At 43.4% G+C, this 13,421-nt stretch overlaps 1 protein-coding gene across 4 annotated transcripts in view; it reads left to right on the top strand.

Moving 5' to 3' along the window:
- Nucleotides 1–12,888: 12,888 nt before the first annotated feature.
- LRRC74A (leucine rich repeat containing 74A) overlaps nt 12,889–13,421 on the top strand; it is a 31,052-nt gene continuing 30,519 nt past the window's right edge. Inside the window, exon 1 of one of the 4 annotated variants that reach the window (XM_059890948.1) lies at nt 12,889–13,283. In XM_059890948.1, the coding sequence (XP_059746931.1) occupies nt 13,247–13,283 (37 nt within the window). In that variant the 5' untranslated portion in view covers nt 12,889–13,246. The remainder of the gene's footprint in view (nt 13,284–13,421) is intronic. The other 3 variants (XM_024998148.2, XM_059890947.1, XM_015473305.3) reach the window with 3 other exon arrangements.

Below are 13,421 nucleotides of genomic sequence, written 5' to 3' on the forward strand. Positions count from 1 at the left end.
TCATTTTTTTCCTGATCCATAGTCAGCTGTGTTGGAAAGCATCACAAGCTTCAGAGTGCAACCACCTCAATTCAGATCATGGCTCTGACTCTGTTTGAGGAATTACCTAACTTCTTGAAGCCTCAGTTTCCTCACATTGCCCAACACAGGGTAAGTTCTCAGTGTTTATTATTAAATATATCCTTTTGAACTTTGGCCAAAAACAGCTATGGCTACTGCTAACGTTAGTGTCATCTTCCACAATTCTGGGCAGAAATGAGGGTCTTCCAAACTATAATGTAGCATTGCTAAGCAAGCCATAATTGCAGATCTAAGGAGACTTGATCGGGAAAAGTGCAGCCTCAGACCTCCCCAGTCAAAGGTAAATTACAAGTATCATCTACACCATTTGCAGCCTCATGTCAGAAATATTCTGAACAAGGGACCACAATTCATTCCCAACTGTGATTATAGTGCAGGCAATGATAGACATCTGTCTCACCCACTGAATAGTTCAAGGATACAGAAGCCCCTAGTAACCGTATACTCCTAGTAACATTCTTCTGGAAGAATGTGCCAGATCGGTCTGAGTTGATGCATTCATTCATTCATGCTTTCCCTGATTTGTGCACTCAATATATTCATCAGCAATGTACCAAGCACTCATCAAAGCTTCACCCCAGTCTTTTCTTGACCTCAGGAGGCCCACTTCTCTTTCACCAAAAACTCTAGACCCGGACTCACAGTCTGCCCTTACCTCAAAGTCCTCCTATCATCAATGTGGGTAAACCACCCCAAATCTGAAAAGCTCACTGTCACCACCTCCTGGTGACCTCATTTCCACCATACTCCAAACACCCTTGATGTACCATCATCGGATACCGCTCCACCTCTGAAATCATAAAATTCACACCCCCCGCTTTCATGGATCACCTCACGGCTTTCTGCCTCTCTCACTTTCACCCCTGCAACATCTGTTCTTTAACTCCATCGAACCCGTGAGCCATTTTAAAAGTCACTTCCTGCTATCCACAGTCTTACCCTCTGTTCTTTGACAACACCTGCCTAGGTAAGTTAAACCATATTCTCCTTCTTGGCTCTTACACCTGGGCTGCCGAGTGCCAGGGAATATAATTACCAATGGCACAAAGCAGAGCTGTTGGTGCGCTGGTCTGCAGCCTCACTTTAGCCTGTAACCTCCCCGCAGCCATCCTGTGTTCTTCCCTAGGGCTCTCCCTCCTATTTCCACAATGGCCATTCTTTTCAGACTTGCTGTTCTGTTGCTTCCCTTCCTGCTTTGAAGATCATCTCCCTACCAACTTGAGAGGAAAAAACAGAATCACTCAGTGAACACTCTGTTCCTGGTTGCCGCACCAACACGCAGGCCGGCATCAATCACCAACTTTTCCTCTTTCCCTCCTAGCACGGTGCTGACCGCTCCACCGTCTTGGGCTCCCACCCACCCCCCAACTCTTGCTTCCTCAGAGACTGTGCTCCTTCTGCTCATCCCTCTCCTTTCCTTCCCCAACTCTTGCCCATCAACACGTGAAGTCAAGTCGCTCAGTTGTGTCCGACTCTTTGCGACCCCATGGACTCTAGCCTGCCAGGCTCCTCCAACCATGGGATTTTCCAGGCAAGAATACTGGAGTGGGTTGCCATTTCCTTCTTCAGGGGATCTTCCTGACCTAGGGATCGAACCTGGGTCTCCCGCACTGCAGGCAGACTTGTTACCATCTGAGCCACCAGGGAAGCCCCATCAACATGTAATCATGCTCAGATAACTCCTGTATTATGAGACATTCCCTCAGCCCATGTCCCCCTCCAGCCATTCCCCCATCTCCCCACATCTCCGTCACAGCCAAGCTTCTTGAAAGAACTTGCCTGCTCCAGTCTCCTTCCTCAGCCCTCATTCATCTTGGTTTCACTGAGCTGTAGCTTCCACCCTCAGCACTCCGCTGACTCCCCACAAAGTCCCCGATACGTTCCTCATGGATAAATTCAAAGGACACTCTTCGTGTGTCATTATTTCTTGAAAACTCTATAAATTTGCATAACTCCCCCTACTTACAAGAGTCTCTTTCCTCGGGTTTCTGTAACATTCTTACTTTCCTTCCAACTCTGTGGGCGTTTTGTCCTAGCACCTCTTCTTTCTGTTCCTCTGAACACCCACCTTTCAATGAGGGTGTTTCTAGGATTTTATCCTTGGCCTCTCTCTTCTTTAAAATGCCTCTGTGAAATTTTCATCACTGCAGCAGCTTCAGATGGCATCACATAACCCACATATCTACATTGTAACCCTTTTCTTGGGCCACAGACTCCTAAATCCTTCTCCTGTAGACCCCTCCAATGGAAGTCCCAGATGCACCTCAAAGACCCACCGCACACAAAGTTGCGCTCACTGCCTTCCCCACCACCCCCCAGCTCTGCCGCCCTACCTCTTCCGTCCTCTGCACATTTATCAAGTTATCCTGGCCTCCTGCTTTTTCTTCCCCTCTTTTACTCTTGTATCTGTTCTGTCCCCAAGCCCAGGTGGTTTGGCCTTCTTTATATATATTTAGTTAGTCTTCTCTGTCCCTGCAGTCACTTCTAACTGCTGTGGGCCCTTCTCCTACCCTCCGTCCACTTTCCACACTGTGACTGGAACAATCTTTCTCCCCATGCAAATCTTGTCAGGTCACCCTGCTAGGTTTGACAGGAAACAGCAAAATTCTGTAAAGCAGTTATCCTTCAATTTAAAAATAAATTGATTAAAAAAAAAAAAAAAACTCTTTGCAGGACTTCCCTGGCAGTCCGGTGAGTAAGACTCCAAGCTTCCCCAAAGGAGTCTTGAAAAAGAAGAATTGAGCTGGAGGAATCAACCTTCCTGACTTCAAATTATGCTACAAAGCTACAGTCATCAAGACAGTATGGTACTGGCACAAAAACAGAAATATAGACCAATGGAACAAGATAGAAAACCCAGAAATAAGCCCACACACCTATGGGTACTGTATTTTTGACAAAGAAGGCAAGAATATACAGGGAGGCAAAGATAGCCTCTTCAATAAGTGGTGCTGGGAAAACTGGACAGCTGCGTGTAAAAGAAGAAATTAGAACACTTCCTAACACCATACACAAAGAGAAACTCAAAATGGATTAAAGATCTAAATGTAAGACCAGAAACTATAAAACTCTTAGAGGAAAACATAGGCAGAACACTCAATGACACAAAGCAAAGATCCTCTATGACCCACATCCTAGAGTAATGGAAATAAAAACAAAAGTAAACAAGTGGGACCTGATTAAACTTAAAAGTTTCTGCGCAGCAAAGGAAACTATAAACAAGGTGAAAAGACAGCCCTCAGAATGGGAGAAAATAATAGCAAATGCAACAGCTGACAAAGGATTAATTTCCAAAATATACAAGCAGCTCATACAACCCAATACCTGAAAAACAAACAACCCAATCAAAAAGTGGGGAAAAGACCTAAACGGACATTTCTCCAAAGAAGACATACAGATGGGGGAGGAGGGTTCAGGATGGGGAACGCGTGTATACCTGTGGTGGATTCATGTTGATATATGGCAAAACCAATACAATATTGTAAAGTTAAAAAATAAAATAAATTTTTTAAAAAGTCAAAAAAAAAAAAAAAGACATACAGATGGGTAACAAACACATGAAAAGATACTCAACATCACTCATTGTTAGAGAAATGCAAATCAAAACTACAATGAGATATCACCTCACACTGGTCAAAATGGCCATCATCAAAAAGTCTACAAATAATAAATCCTGGAGAGGGTGTGGAGAAAAGGGAACTCTCTTGCCCTGTTGGTGGCAATGTAAATTGATACAGCCACTGTGGAAGATGACATGGAGATTCCTTGAAAAACTAGGAATAAAACCACCCTATGACCCAGCAATCCCATTCCTAGGCATATACCCTGAGGAAACCAAAATTGAAAAAGACACATGCACCCCAATGTTCATTGCAGCACTATTTACAATAGCTAGAACATGGAAGCAACCTAATGTCCATCGACAGATTAATGTCCATCAACAGATGAACTGTGGTGTTGGAGAAGACTCGTGAGAACCCCTTGGACTGCAAGGAGATCCAACCAGTCCATCCTAAAGAAAATCAGTCCTGAATATTCATTGGAAGGACTGATGCTGAAGCTGTAGCTCCAATACTTTGGCCACTTGATGTGAAGAATTGACTCACTGGAAAAGACACTGATGCTGGGAAAGATTGAAGCCAGGAGGAGAAGGGGATGACAGAGGATAAGATGGTGGGATGGCATCACTGACTCGATGGACTTGAGTTTGAGCAGGCTCTGGAAGTTGGTGATGGACAGGGAAGCCTGGTGTGCTGCAGTCCATGGGGTCGCAAAGAGTTGGACACGACTGATTGACTGAATTGAATGGAGAAACAGACATAGAGAACAAACTTACGGACACAGGGACAGGAGAGAAGCGGGTGAGATGTATGGAAAGAGTAACATGGAAATGTACATTACCATATGTAAAATAGATAGCCAATGGGAATTTGCTGTATGTCTCAGGGAACTTAAACAGGGTCTCTGTATCAACCTAGAGGGGTGGAATGGGGAGGGACATGGGAGGCAGGTTCAAGAGGGAGGGGACATATGTATACCTATGGCTGATTCATCCTGATGTTTGACAGAAAACAACAAAATTCTATAAAGCAATGATCCTTCAATTAAAAAATAAGTTTTTTTAAGTCTAACATGGTCAAACAAACAAACAAACAAAAAGACTCCGCAATTCCAATACTGGGGACTTGGGTTTGATCTCTGGTTGGGGAGCTAGGATCCCACCTGCCGTGGAGCTAAGAAGTCCACGTGCTGCAGTTACTGAACCCGCGCCCTCTGGACCACTCAGGCCACAACTAGGGAGTCTGTGCGCTGCAGTAAAAGGACCTGAGCGCTGCAGCAAACGTCTCATGGCTGCAGCTAAGACCCGACGCAGCCAAATAAATAATTTAAAAAACCCTCTTTGGAGGATCTCTCTGGTGATCCAGTGGTGAAGACTCTGTGCTTCCAGTGCAGGGGGTGCAAGTTCAACCCCTGGTCTGGGAACTAAGATGTCACATGCCACCCAGCACGGCCAAAACCAAAAATTGTTTGCAAACCCTCACTGTCCTCAAAATACAGTCAAACTCCATAGCATAGCACTAAAGACCCTTCATTACTGCCCTCCACTCACCTCCCATCTCCTCTTAGCTCTTCCTTCCCACCACAATTCATCTGCAGGGAGAATCACACTCCAGCCTTGCTGGAGACTGTAACTTGCTGTAGAGACTTTTACATGCTTTTTTCTCAGCCATATATACCTCTCCTTCCCTACCGGGCCTACCCTGCCCTCTGCCTTCACCTAATTACTGCCTGACAGACCTTCAAGTTTCAGCCTAGACCTTCCTTCTTCAAGAAAGCATTTCCAGGTCTCTAACACCCACCTGCCTACAGACTCATGACTGCCCACATCTGGACCGCAGCCCTCCTTATTTGTTTCTGAAACATCCTCGCTTACTCTGGGTTCCAGACTGTCACTGTCTGCTTACTCATCAGTACCTCTCAGTATACTGTATCCTTCACAAGGTTCCCCACTCTATCCCCATCGCCCAGCGATTATCCTTCAATTAAAAAGAAATAATTTTTTTAAAAGTATAACATGGTAAAAACAAACAAAAAGACTGCAGAGCAAAGGAAACCATAAACAAGGTAAAAAGACAACCCTCAGCATGGGAGAAAATAATAGCAAATGAAACAGCTGACAAAGGATTAATTTCCAAAATATACGAGCAGCTTACACAACCCAATACGAGAAAAACAGACAACCCAATCCAAAAATGGGAAAAAGACCTAAACAGACATTTCTCCAAAGAAGACAGACAGATATTCAGTACCAAGATATTCAACACATTCATTCATTAATAATTAATTAATAAGAAATCCTTCTTTCTGAAGAGCTCCAGTTCTTAAGGAAATCAAGCATAATAAAACCCAAACTTGCAGAAGTAGACACATAATGGGGAACTTCTATGTATTTTGCAAAAGTTTATTTGGTTTAAAAAATAACTCTGAAAGTGCCTTTCTTTCAGAGTCTCCCACATACTTGAAATCCAATTTGATTTGCAGTTGCCATTTAAAGAAAACCAACCCTTACATAAAACTGGATATTATTACACCTAATAATGAAGGCTCTGTTTCTTTCTGTGCTTCTGCTTCCTCCTCCTGCCTCCTTACATGATTTCTGACTGCTATCCTTGACCCTTGGCTCTCCACTCCTTCCTACGGAATATTAGGACCTTCGGTAGTTATCCCATACTAACAGTCATCAAACACAACAGCAAACTTTTTCCTAAAGGACCAGATAGAAAATGTTTTTGGTTTTGCCGGCCGTGGATTTCTGTAGTAACTGCTTGACTTCACCATTGTAGCATGAAAACAGGCACAGAAATACCTAAGCGAGTGATCACAGCTGTGTTCAACAGAACTTTATTACAAAAACAAGCAATGGACCAGACTGGGTCCTCAGACTTTAATTTGCCAACTCTTGAAATACATAACCTGAGCACAGACCCTCCTCTGAACCATGAACAGCAGCTGCCTTGAGTGGGGGACAACCTTGTCTTGTTCAAGGAACGGCAAGAGGGTCAGTGTAGAGAGGCAGCAGCCAGACTGAATTCACTTATATCCCAGCTCTAGCTGTGTGACCTTGAGCCAGTAACTTAACCTCTCTGTGCTGTTTCCTCATCTATAAAATGGGAATAAAAATAGCACCTTATAATAGCTGTTAGAGAATTTGAATGTGTTTGTACATGAAGGGGACTTCCCTCTTGGCTCAGCTGGTAAAGAATCTGCCTGCAATGCGGGAGACCTGGGTTCAATCCCTGGGTTGGGAAGATCCCCTGGAGAAGGGAAAGGCTACCCACTCCAGTATTCTGGCCTGGAGGAATTCCATGGACTGTATAGTTCATGGGGTCACAAAGAGTCAGACACAACTGAGTGAAAAATTGAAACACATATAAGGACCGTAGAACATTACCAGTATTTATAAGGGTAGTATAAATGGTTATGGGATAGTAAAGGGTCCCTCCGCCATGATCCCCACTAACGAATAGATCGTAACATGAATATTGGCAATAAAGAAGAGAACAGTCCTTCCCTTAGTATTTGGCCATACCTTGCTCTGGGTGGCTTTCTTGTTGACTCATTTTCGATCAAAATCACAGTTCCCTCTCCCCAGAGACTGTCTCTCTTGCCCTACTCTGTGGATTGACTGTAGACCCAGTTTACTGCCTACCCACTGAGTGCCTTAGACCCACCTCCCAGCACCATAGCGGCTTATCTCACAAACTAGTAGCTTAAAGTACATTCTGGTTAGATGCTGATTATGTGGTTTTGGTTTGTCAATTGATTTTTGACAGTGGTGTAAAGATAATAAATCCTTGCCGGGGTTGGAAAGGATTGAGGGGAGGAATAGTTAGGGAGTTTGGGGTGGACATGTACACACGGCTATATTTAAAAGATAACCAACAAGGACCTACTGTATAGCACGTGGAACTCTGCTCAGTGGAATCCTAGATGGGAGGGAGCTTGGGGGGAAATGGATACATGTATATGCATGACTGAGTCCCTTTGCTGTCCATCTGAAACCATCACATTATTAACTGGCTATACGCCAATACCAGTAATGCTGAAGAAGCTGAAGTTGAACGGTTCTATAAAGACCTACAAGACCTTTTAGAACTAACACCCAAAAAAGATGTCCTTTTCATTATAGGGGACTGGAATGCAAAAGTAGGAAGTCAAGAAACACCTGGAGTAACAGGCAAATTTGGCCTTGGAATACGGAATGAAGCAGGGCAAAGACTAATAGAGTTTTGCCAAGAAAATGCACTGGTCATAGCAAACACCCTCTTCCAATAACACAAGAGAAGACTCTACACATGGACATCACCAGATGGTCAACACCGAAATCAGATTGATTATATTCTTTGCAGCCAAAGATGGAGAAGATCTATACAGTCAACAAAAACAGGACCAGGAGCTGACTGTGGCTCAGATCATAAACTCCTTATTGCCAAATTCAGACTTAAATTGAAGAAAGTGGGGGAAACCACTAGACCATTCAGGGTATGACCTAAATCAAATCCCTTATGATTATACAGTGGAAGTGAGAAATAGATTTAAGGGACTAGATCTGATAGATAGAGTGCCTGATGAACTATGAAATGAGGTTCGTGACATTATACAGGAGACAGGGATCAAGACCGTCCCCATGGAAAAGAAATGCAAAAAAGCAAAATGGCTGAGGAGGCCTTACAAATAGCTATGAAAAGAAGAGAAGTGAAAAGCAAAGGAGAAAAGGAAAGATATAAGCATCTGAATGTAGAGTTCCAAAGAAGAGCAAGGAGAGATAAGAAAGCCTTCCTCAGCGACCAATGCAAATAAAGAGGAAAACAACAAAATGGGAAAGACTAGAGATCTCTTCAAGAAAATTAGAGATACCAAGGGAAGATTTCATGCAAAGATGGGCTCAATAAAGGACAGAAATGGTATGGACCTAACAGAAGCAGAAGATATTAAGAAGAGGTGGCAGGAATACGCAGAAGAACTGTACAAAAAAGATCTTCATGACCCAGATAATCATGATGGTGTGATCACTGACCTAGAGCCAGACATCCTGGAATGTGAAGTCAAGTGGGCCTTAGAAAGCATCACTATGAACAAAGCTAGTGGAGGTGATAGAATTCCAGTTGATCTATTCCAAATCCTGAAAGATGATACTGTGAAAGTGCTGCACTCAATATGCCAGAAAATTTGGAAAACTCAGCAGTGGCCACAGGACTGGAAAAGGTCCGTTTTCATTCCAATCCCAAAGAAAGGCAATGCCAAAGAATGCTCAAACTACCGCACAATTGCACTCATCTCACACACTAGTAAAGTAATGCTCAAAATTCTCCAAGCCAGGCTTCAGCAACATGTGAACTGTGAACTTCCTGATGTGCAAGCTGGTTTTAGAAAAGGCAGAGGAACCAGAGATCAAATTGCCAACATCCGCTGGATCATGGAAAAAGCAAGAGAGTTCCAGAAAAACATCTATTTCTGCTTTATTGACTATGCCAAAGCCTTTGACTGTGTGGATCACAATAAACTGTAGAAAATTCTGAAAGAGATGGAAATACCAGACCACCTGACCTGCCTCTTGAGAAACCTGTATGCAGGTCAGGAAGCAACAGTTAGAACTGGACATGGAACAACAGACTGGTTCCAAATAGGAAAAGGAGTAAGTCAAGGCTGTATATTGTCACCTTGCTTATTTAACTTATATGCAGAGTACACCATGAGAAACACTGGGCTGGAAGAAGAACAAGCTGGAATCAAGATTGCCGGGAGAAGTATCAATAACCTCAGATATGCAGATGACACCACCCTTATGGCAGAAAGTGAAGAGGAACTAAAAAGCCTCTTGATGAATGTGAAAGAGGAGAGTGAAAAAGTTGGCTTAAAGCTCAACATTCAGCAAACGAAGACCATGGCATCCGGTCCCATCACTTCATGGGAAATAGATGGGGAAACAGTGGAAACAGTGTCAGACTTTATCTTTTTGGGCTCCAAAATCACTGCAGATGGTGACTGCAGCCATGAAATTAAAAGATGCTTACTCCTTGGAAGAAAAGTATGACCAACCTAGATAGCATATTGAAAAGCAGAGACATTACTTTGCCAACAAAGGTCCATCTAGTCAAGGCTATGGTTTTTCCAGTAGTTATGTATGGATGTGAGAGTTGGACTGTGAAGAAAGCTGAGCGCTGAAGAATTGATGCTTTTGGACTGTGGTGTTGGAGAAGACTCTTGAGAGTCCCTTGGACTGCAAAGAGATCCAACCAGTCCATTTTAAAGGAGATCAGCCCTGGGTGTTCTTTGGAAGGAATGATGCTAAAGCTGAAACTCCAGTACTTTGGCCACCTCATGCGAAGAGTTGACTCATTGGAAAAGACTCTGATGCTGGGAGGGATTGGGGGCAGGAGGAGAAGGGGATGGCAGAGGATGAGATGGCTGGATGGCATCACTGACTTGATGGACGTGAGTCTGAGTGAACTTCAGGAGTTGGTGATGGACAGGGAGGCCTGGCATGCTGCTATTCATGGAGTCGAAAAAAGTTGGACACAACTGAGTGACTGAACTGAACTGAACTGATATGCCAATACAAAATAAACAGGGTTTTTTTGGTTAAAAAAAATTCTCCAATAAATGGAAAAAGAACAGGCTTTTCAACAAATAGTGCTGGGACATGTAACATCCGCATGCATTTATATGTATATTGTATACTTCACACCTTATCTAAAGATTAACTCAAAATGGATCATAGAAAAAGTTCTGGAAATGGATAGTGGTGATGGTTATGAAACATTGTAAGTAAAATTAATGTCACTGGATTGTACACTTAAAAGTGTTAAAATGGCAAATTTTATGTTAGTATATTTTATCATGATAAAAAAATTAATGAATCATAGGCCTAAATGTAAAAGCTAAAACTATAAAACTAATAACAGGAAACAGGAAAAAATCTACTTGAACTTGAGCTAGGTAGAGAGTTTAGATATGACACTGAAAGCATGATCCATAAAAGAAAAAAATTGATAATTTTGATACGATTTGACTTCATCAAAATTAAAATTTGTATACTCTGTGAAAGACACTGTTAAGAGTAAGAAACTAAACCACAGACTGAGAGAAAAAATATTTGCAAATCGCGTTTCTGACAAAGCACTTATATCTAGAACACATTGACACTCAATGAAAAATTAAACAGTCCATCTTAAATGGGCGAAAGATCTGAACAAATGGCAAGAAGATAAAGGAATGGCCAATAAACATATGAAAGGATGCTCCACGTCATTAGTCATTAAGGAAATGCAAATGAAAACCACCGTGAAATACCACTACACACTTCTTAGAATGACACTCAAAAGCAAAACTGGCAATATCAAGTATTGGTGCAAATTTGAAGCAACTGATGCTCATATATTCCTTGTGGGAATTCAAAATGATACAGCTGCTTTGAATGACAACTTGACTCACCCAGTGCCCTTTCCCTCCCCTCTGTTTGCTCAGAGCCCATGAATAATATGGGCTTGTAGATGTTTATTTTATCCTTTGGGTCACAGCACAATACTATCATTTATTTTGCTCTTCAAATTCCAATTCTGGCTATGGGAGCTCGTTCAGGTTGGCTCCTGTGCGCTTTCTACATGCCCCTTTTTTTTTACTTTTGTTTTTGATCCCTTCCTTCTTTGCTGGCACCACAGAAATTACCCACCTTTCCGAGGAAAATAGAAACCTAGATCTGGGCACTGGCATGCTCGTCACTGCTAAGCTGTCTCTGCTTCTGGTCCCTTCCAGTGCGTAAAGTTAGAAAATATATGTACGTATAATAATCTCGGCATAACACATGTCTATATTCATATCCATCTATCTGTATACATATATTAGGCAAAACCCCTGAATCCACTTGTAAACCTCTGACCCCATTCCAGCATCACTCTTTGTGAGGCCATGATGCCCCCCAGCACAACCTTTATCAATTGCCAGTACTACCTTTAGAGTCAGATAAGTGGTGTCTCTGTTCAGTTGCTATTTGAGATGCCTTCCTTCAAATTTTCTAATTCACCTGTGGTACCTTAGACCACATGGCACCGTTCAGGCAGAGCACCCAGAACTTAGACCAGGATCTAAGTACTTTCTGGTCACCATTTTTCTCTTTTAAGAGAGAAATACCTCACTTTCTTATCCTCTGCTCCAGTATGGGGGTTGACCACATATCCCTAGGGTCTTCTGGACTCATGCCTACCAAGTTATCCTAGGAGGTGCCCATTTCTTCTGGCCTGTTCAGTTTCTTTCACAGAACCACAGGAGATTGGACCGCTAGAAATGTTGTCATGCTGATTTAGGATGACTCAAGTTGTTTATTTGAACAGAAGCTCTGCTAAAAGTATTTGCCCAGGACCCTCACAACCTAGGAGAGGCCCTGTTGATTTCTATCTTGTATTATACACGCGCTGGAAGACCCAAGTCTTAATCATGTCTGCATTCCCCTCCCCACTGTGGTGCTTATCTTAGTGCCTTGTATGTAACAGATGCTCCATAAATTTTCAGAATGAATGCCTGGAGGAATGAGTCATGTCTCAGATTTACATATTTCTTTTGATTCAAGGTTCTAACTATGTTTTCCCTACATGCATCCCCAGATCTTCATCATTCTTCTGAGTGGCAAAGAGGGATTCTCACATCCCCAAGCCCTCCAGTCACTGACCTGCCCGTTGATGTGCTGATAGTTTATCAAGAAGGAACAAACACGCCTCCAGATTCTCTTGACAGTAAAACGCAAGTGAGCTTCAACTCCAAGGCATGTGAAAACAGCCAGGCATGGGAATGATGGTTGAATGGTTTCAAGTTAGGCAGCCCAGCAGTTTGAACAGTGCTTTGGCTGCACCCAATTGTAGTGATAGAACATATGTTTGTCGTGCTTTGCTTTTGATCTTCTGCTCCAAGGTTGAGGATACTCTCCCAAGGGGGAAAGAAAAAAGCAAGAAGAACTGAGAAGAAGAAAACTGACCTCACCCATCACTGAAATATTTCGTACCTGAAGCACAACCACCTTGAGAGAAGAACATGGCGGTGGCTCTTCACGGTCACTTTTTTAAGGGGCTTGGGTTTGGTCCTGACTCAGAGGGAAATACAACTCCACTGAGAGGCACCTCCCCACACCTGCACACTTACAACCAAGCCTGGGCTTGGCCCCAGTGGACATAAAAGATGACTGCCAGGGTCACCAAGAGGTGGGAGGCTCGCTGTTACCAGGTCTACCCACATGGATCACAATGACTGCATGAGGTCATGGAATGCTGAAGATGAAATGAAAGTGGGTCCTAAGTCATAAAGTTGCAGGTGGTGGGCATCCTTTCAACAGGGCTCCCAGGAATAGAGCTATATCTCTCTCCCTGATGATCCTAGGAAGTAGCTCCCTCTCCCAGACAGAGTTGGGGTCAAATCCAGGCACATCCCACCAAACCCCACTCTCCCCAGGGCTTGCTGGGATGGAACGATAACTACGATCCCTGCCTAAGATCTGTCTGGGTGAGGGCAGAGTACATAAATTTTGAGACAGAGCTGGATGGACCGGTAGCTTCTTAGGGAAGCAGAAGAAGGGTGGCAAGAAGCTGGCAGCAGCCCCCGAGAGGGCCCTGGCACCATGGACAATGACGAACCTCTTGAGCCTGAGACAAAAGGTGAAAATTCGTCCCATGTCTCACCACTCAGGCCCTTCCGGCTGCCTCAAGTGTAATGCCTAGTGACCGTGCAGACCCAGAAGCCCTCTTCCCTCTTCTCCTGGGACCCTATAGATTTGGGATAATGTGTGATGACTG

This window comes from Bos taurus, chromosome 10, assembly GCF_002263795.3.
Source record: "Bos taurus isolate L1 Dominette 01449 registration number 42190680 breed Hereford chromosome 10, ARS-UCD2.0, whole genome shotgun sequence".
Lineage (NCBI taxonomy): Eukaryota > Metazoa > Chordata > Mammalia > Artiodactyla > Bovidae > Bos > Bos taurus.